The sequence below is a fragment of the Carlito syrichta genome, unplaced genomic scaffold (genome assembly GCF_000164805.1).
Source record: "Carlito syrichta isolate Samal-C Ts95f unplaced genomic scaffold, Tarsius_syrichta-2.0.1 Scaffold306946, whole genome shotgun sequence".
In the NCBI taxonomy this organism is placed as follows: Eukaryota; Metazoa; Chordata; class Mammalia; order Primates; family Tarsiidae; genus Carlito; species Carlito syrichta.
In genome coordinates, this window is record NW_007251042.1 from 562,818 (window position 1) to 568,152 (window position 5,335).

At 58.7% G+C, this 5,335-nt stretch overlaps 2 protein-coding genes across 4 annotated transcripts in view; both read left to right on the forward strand.

Moving 5' to 3' along the window:
* Positions 1–1,280: 1,280 nt before the first annotated feature.
* CUNH8orf58 (chromosome unknown C8orf58 homolog) lies at positions 1,281–4,358 on the forward strand. The gene is given in 7 exon segments (XM_008063554.2): positions 1,281–1,580; positions 1,941–2,081; positions 2,219–2,303; positions 2,425–2,537; positions 2,744–2,850; positions 3,393–3,478; positions 3,481–4,358. Coding segments are annotated over 7 exon segments (948 nt in total). The 5' UTR covers positions 1,281–1,295; the 3' UTR covers positions 3,612–4,358.
* A 480-nt stretch (positions 4,359–4,838) lies between these two features.
* The window catches only part of CCAR2 (cell cycle and apoptosis regulator 2), a 15,129-nt gene continuing 14,632 nt past the window's right edge, over positions 4,839–5,335 (forward strand). For 2 of the 3 annotated variants that reach the window (XM_008063557.2, XM_021715256.1), the window contains exon 1: positions 4,939–5,148. The gene's annotated coding sequence lies outside the window, so the exon portion shown is untranslated. Of the gene's footprint in view, positions 5,270–5,335 lie in introns of all 3 variants that reach the window. The other variant, XM_021715255.1, reaches the window with a different exon arrangement.

Below are 5,335 nucleotides of genomic sequence, written 5' to 3' on the forward strand. Positions count from 1 at the left end.
CCATCCGGGATGTCAGAATCCGCGGCCCCGGCCGGCAGCCCCCAAAGCCCCCTCCTTGGCGGCGCGCGGGGTGGGCCTCCCGGCGGCTTCCCTCCTCCTGCCTCGGTTTCTGCGCCCTCCCAGGAGGGCACCCAGGTCCCAGGAGGCCTGGCACGGGGTGACAGACTGGGTGCTAGCGCCGCCCCTCGGCCCCTCCTTTCCCCTGGGGTTTTCCTTTTAAACTCCTCACACGTTCTTCCCCGTCTCTCACTGAAAAGAACAAAAGCCCTAAATGGCTACAGCCGTGACCTCTGGCGTCTCCCGCAATCCTTCACTTGAGCTGCAGGAGAGCCTTCATCCTGACTCCTGAGGCCGCGGGGCCCCGGGAGAGCAGTTTAGACCCCAGGCTTCCCTCTCCGTGCCCTCCAGGCCGGGCAGTCCTACTCCCCCTTGGGGAGCAGCTGAAAACCTGTGGCTCCTCGCTAATGACATGGAGGTCGTGGGCAGACCCTGGTGGGGGAGCACCCAGCAGAGGCCACCTAAGGAGCTGATGGACATGGCCTGCCAGGGCTTTGCCTGTGTGCAGCCCGGAGTGGGGGTTCCTTGTTAAAGATTATTGCCAGGCTCTGTGGTTCATGCCTGTAATCCTAGCACTGTGGGAGACCAGGCAAGAGGATCACTTGAGGCTAGAAGTTTGAGAATAGCCTGGGCCACACAGCAAGATCCCATCTCTACCAACCCCTCCCCCCAAAACAAAACATTAAAAAAAAATAGCCGGGCATGGTAGTGCAGTCCTATAGTTCTGTAGTTCCAGCTACTCAGGAGGCTGAGGCTGGAGGATCCCTTGAGCTCCAGAGTTCAAGGTTGCAGTATGCAAGGTGACACCACTGACTCTAGCCTGGGTGACAGAGCAAGACCCCAGCTCTTAGACAAGACAAAAGATGATTGTTGCAAGGGACTCCATCCACGCATCTCCCAAACAGGTGGAGTGGTGTCTGGGCGGGGCTGTGAATGTGTAGTGTCCTTCCTTCCCTCCTGGCCCAGGACACTCCTCCCCGGGGCAGTGCCACCAGCTGCCAGAAATGCTGGGGGTGTTGGGTGGCCTGCCCAGCCTTATGCTGACTCTCCTTACAGATGGGGCTGGGGAGGACCCAGCACATGGTTGCCTTGTTCCCGGAGTCACCAGCACCTACAGACGGATCCCGGACACTGCTCATGGGTGCTCCTCCCACTCCTGGAAGGAAGGTGGTGAGCTGAGAGGTGTCCAGAGGCAGGTGCCACTTCTCAAACTGGCCTCCCAGGACTCAGGAGTGGAGATGGCAGCCGGGGACAGCCCCCTGGCCACCTTACCAGGCCTTTCTCAGGACTCTCTGGACTTTGAGCCCACGGGGAGCTCTGAGCCCCCCGTCCAGCTAGGCCGACTCCTGGCCAGCCAGAAGCTGGAGCAGGCGCTGGAGCGGTCCCGCCGGCTCCCGGTGGCCCCCGCCAGCTTTTCAGGTCGACACCAGCCCGAGTGTGATGTGCCTCTTTTTGGAGCCAGGGCACAAGAGTCCGTGGCGGCAGACAGTGACCTGGTGGCTGGCCTGGAAGAAGTGGAGATGGTGAGTGCTGACTCCCAGGCTAGGTAAAGAGGAGGGATGGAGACAGCCAGCCCACTCTCCCCAGTTCTCCCTGGAGCGCTCTCAGGGTGGGGCCCTCCTTGGCCCTAATTGATGGGTTGTGTCATGGCTTCTGGTGTCACCCTGCTCCCAGCCACCGCCACGGGGGAGGTGGGCAGCTGTGGTCCTGCCTGGTGCCATGCTTGGCCTCACTGGGCTTTGGGGAGCCAGCCAGGTGTGTGTCCCTCCTCTGCCTGCCTGCCTGCTCTGCCCCATCTGCTGGCTGAGCCCAGCCCGGCTGTCTGGGGTGGCTGGGAGTCTGGTTGGGCTCGGAAGCCTCCCCTACCTCTCTGTGTCCTGCAGGCTCGGGGCTTGGGTCCTGGAGCCTGGACCTGCCTCCCCGGGCAGGGTCTTCGCTACCTGGAGCACCTGTGCTTGGTGCTGGAGCAGATGGCGAGGCTCCAGCAGCTCTACCTACAGCTGCAGACCCAGAGGCCCCCTGGGGTGAGTGGGGGGATGGTAAGGCCGTTGTGGGGGGAGGCAGAGGAGGGGTGGGACCCCTGGAGTGGAACCGGGACTGCCTTCAGAACAGCCTCAGCCCTCTGGTCGGGTCCTGATTGCCCAGTGTTTCCTGTGTGCAGGATCCTGACGAGGTGGAGTCAGCCCCGGCCCCAGGAAATGGGGTACGGGGGCCATGGGAGCTGCTAAACCAGACAGAGGAGACAGGTGAGGGTAACTGTGTCTCCCTGTCGTTGTGCCTTACCTGCCTCATCTCCCTGCCCGGGAGACTCCCTGAGCTGTACCTTGATGGCGTGGCACCCTGGGTAACCTGACTCTCTTTCTGAAGGGGCAAAGGCAGCTTCACTCCCAAAGGTGGGTGTGCCCACTGCCAACCCTCCCAGGCTGCCAGAGACCCCGGTGGAGCCAACTCGTGCTTCGCCATCCTCCCAGGAACACACGGTAGGGGCTGGGTATGTGTAGCAAGATGGTGGGCTGGGTGGGGTAGGGAGTGGAGGGGAGGTGGGTGGAAACCCCAGGAAAATGACAAGGTTGATTGCTTTGGAGTGGGTGACTTGTCCTGGCTGTGGTGACAGCTGTCTCTGGGAGCTTGGCTGGGGGTATGAGTGTGGGGAGGGCTCTGTGGTGACCCCTCATTCTCTGCTCAGCGGGATCTTTCCCACTGGGACAAGGTCAAGGTCCTGCTCAACCGGATCCGCTGGAAAAGCCATCAATACTCTGAACACCCTGCCCCTCCTGATGGTTCTGGCCCCAGGTGAGTCTTATGCCCCAACTAGGGTAAGGCAGGGAGAGGAGGCTGATGACCTAGGATGCTGAGATTGTCCCTCCTGTTGTCATGTTTACCCCTATGAAATTTGAGAGACATAGATAATCTTGGAGGCATGCTGGAGAAACAGAAGGTAGTTAAAACATCCCATTTACAGATTAAGAGGATGGCCTCTGGATGGGGCTGGGGCTTGTTGCTTTCCCAAAGCCATGCAGTGAGCCAGTAACAGAGCCAGAACCAGAAGATGGGAAGTCACTTACCTCACCTCAGCAAGTTCTCACCCATTGATTCTGAAATTGAGGCTGTCTCAATTGTTACCTTTGTTTAAAAAAGTAAAAAAAAAAATTTAAATTTCTTTTTTTTAATAGCAAAGGGGGGGTCTCACTATGTTGCCCAGGCTGGTCTTGAACTCCTGGCCTCAAGGGACCCTCCCTTCTCAGCCTCCCAAAGTGCTGGGATTACAGGTGTGAGCCACCATACCCAGCCTTGTTTCCTCCTTTTAGCCTAATGTCTCCTTTTCTTTTCCACAGGGTCGAGTCCAGGGACTTCCCTGAAAGGCCTCTGTGCCGCCCCCACCGGAAGACCTTTATGCCATCATTAGTGGTTAAGAAGCAACGAACAAAAAACCTTTCTGTATGCTGAGTCCGCTTGGTGCACCTGGCGACCCTGGGTGGAGGGGACTTACCGTGAAGTCTTCCTCATCCTTTGCCCCATTGCTTCATCTCTGCACCGCCAGGAAAAGCTGCTGACTCTTGTCCTCCTCTCTAAGGCGAGGACTGACTCTTGTTCCTCCAAGCAGCCCGGCAGAAGAGCCCTGGCTCCCTGAGAGGGCCCTAAGAGGTGGCAGTTCCACGGCCCCTCCTCCTTGCCAGAAATCCCTGGGCTTTAGACAATGTGAACTAACTTATTTATCAGGTGTCCATGGATTGTATTTGGCATGGGGATTTGTCTGGGCCCAGCATGTTGCAGATGTGTATTTACACACAATGATACATGTATCTCTGTGGGATGGTCAGTGGTGTGCACTTGCTGGATCCAACCGGCTCTTCTGGAATCATGCAGCCAAAGTGTTGGTTTTCTCGATGAGGTAACTGTGGAGGGATGGAACTGGCCTTTGCTCCATGTTGGGCAGTTACTGAGCTTTCCTCCTCATAGCTACACCAGTAGCCCTGAGACAGAGAATGGGGCGGCCCTGCCTGCCTCTGTATGGAGTCTTGTCCCTGGAGCAGAGCCCCTGAAGACCGTACCAGGAATTGGGAAGATCAGCGATGACATAAGGAATAGCAGAATAACCTTCACAGTTGACTCTCAGGCTGCTCCACTCCATCCTAGCTTTTACGCATCCTAACTGAAACCAGGAGCCCATACTAGTTTTTTGACCCTTACTAAGTCAACGTTTCTGAGCCACAGCCTTCCACTCGGAATAATGATGCCTGCCCTACCTACCTCACAGACTTGTTATGAGGAAAATGCGAGATTAAACTGCCTCAAAGTGCTTTGTGAATGTTAAGTGAATAGGGGAGCGTGTGGGTGCTGGAGGGGGGCTAGGCTGCAGGGGTGATGGGGAGGTCAGAGGACAAGGAGGGACTGAGGTTGACTGCTAACAGGGACTAAAACGGCCAGTCTCCTGGCAAGATTTTGAGCAAGTCGCTTCGTCGAGGTCTCTTAGGTTTCATATTTGAGAATTAGGGCACTGATTCCTGACCTGCTTACCCACAGGGCCGTTGTGGGGTGTGGTCAATGGAAGGGCAGTGCTAGGGATGGGGGCCATTGGCTTGAGTCAGACACGGAATGTCTCCTAGAAATAGCCACACATCAGGCATCCTCCTCCTCTAGTCAGGAGGGGCTGGTTCTCTTGCTGCCGTAGTCTCTGGGGCTGCCAAAGGGAGGCGGGAGTGGTAGGCGGTAGGTGGTAGGTGCTCCCTGGTGTTTGGTGGAGAAGGGGAGCGAGGGTTCCCTGCTCCCGCTGCCCTTGGACCAGGAACGAATACTCCGAAGCCTCTTTTTCTAGTGGGACACTTAAGCGAGGACACCAATGAGGCGCGGCTTCCTAACATGCATCCGATTCGGGAGGCTCACTTCCGTTCCCCAGTTGCAGCGGGATGGCAGGTCGGCGTGGGGGAAGGGAGAGGTCGGTGGAGACGAGGGAGGGACCATATCCGGGAGAGTGGCAGCTTCCGACCAGTGGTCGCGCTTCCGGAGAGGCGCTTCCGGTGGCGGCGGCAGCAACGACTGTGGTGGTTCCGGGTGCCTTTGTCCCCCCGGTGTCGCGGCCCTGGCCCGCAGGTGGGTTGGGGGACTCCCCGCCGCCCCCTTCCCCTTCGTCCCTTCCCCGGCCGAGAGGCTGTGAGGGCCCGGCGGCGGGGATGTGCAGGGCGCGGAAGGGGCCGAGCCCCCCCTTCGGACTGCAAGTCTCGTCTCCCTGGCAACGGCCTCGGCCCTGGGGGCGGGAGGAGGAGAGGCCGCGCGCGTC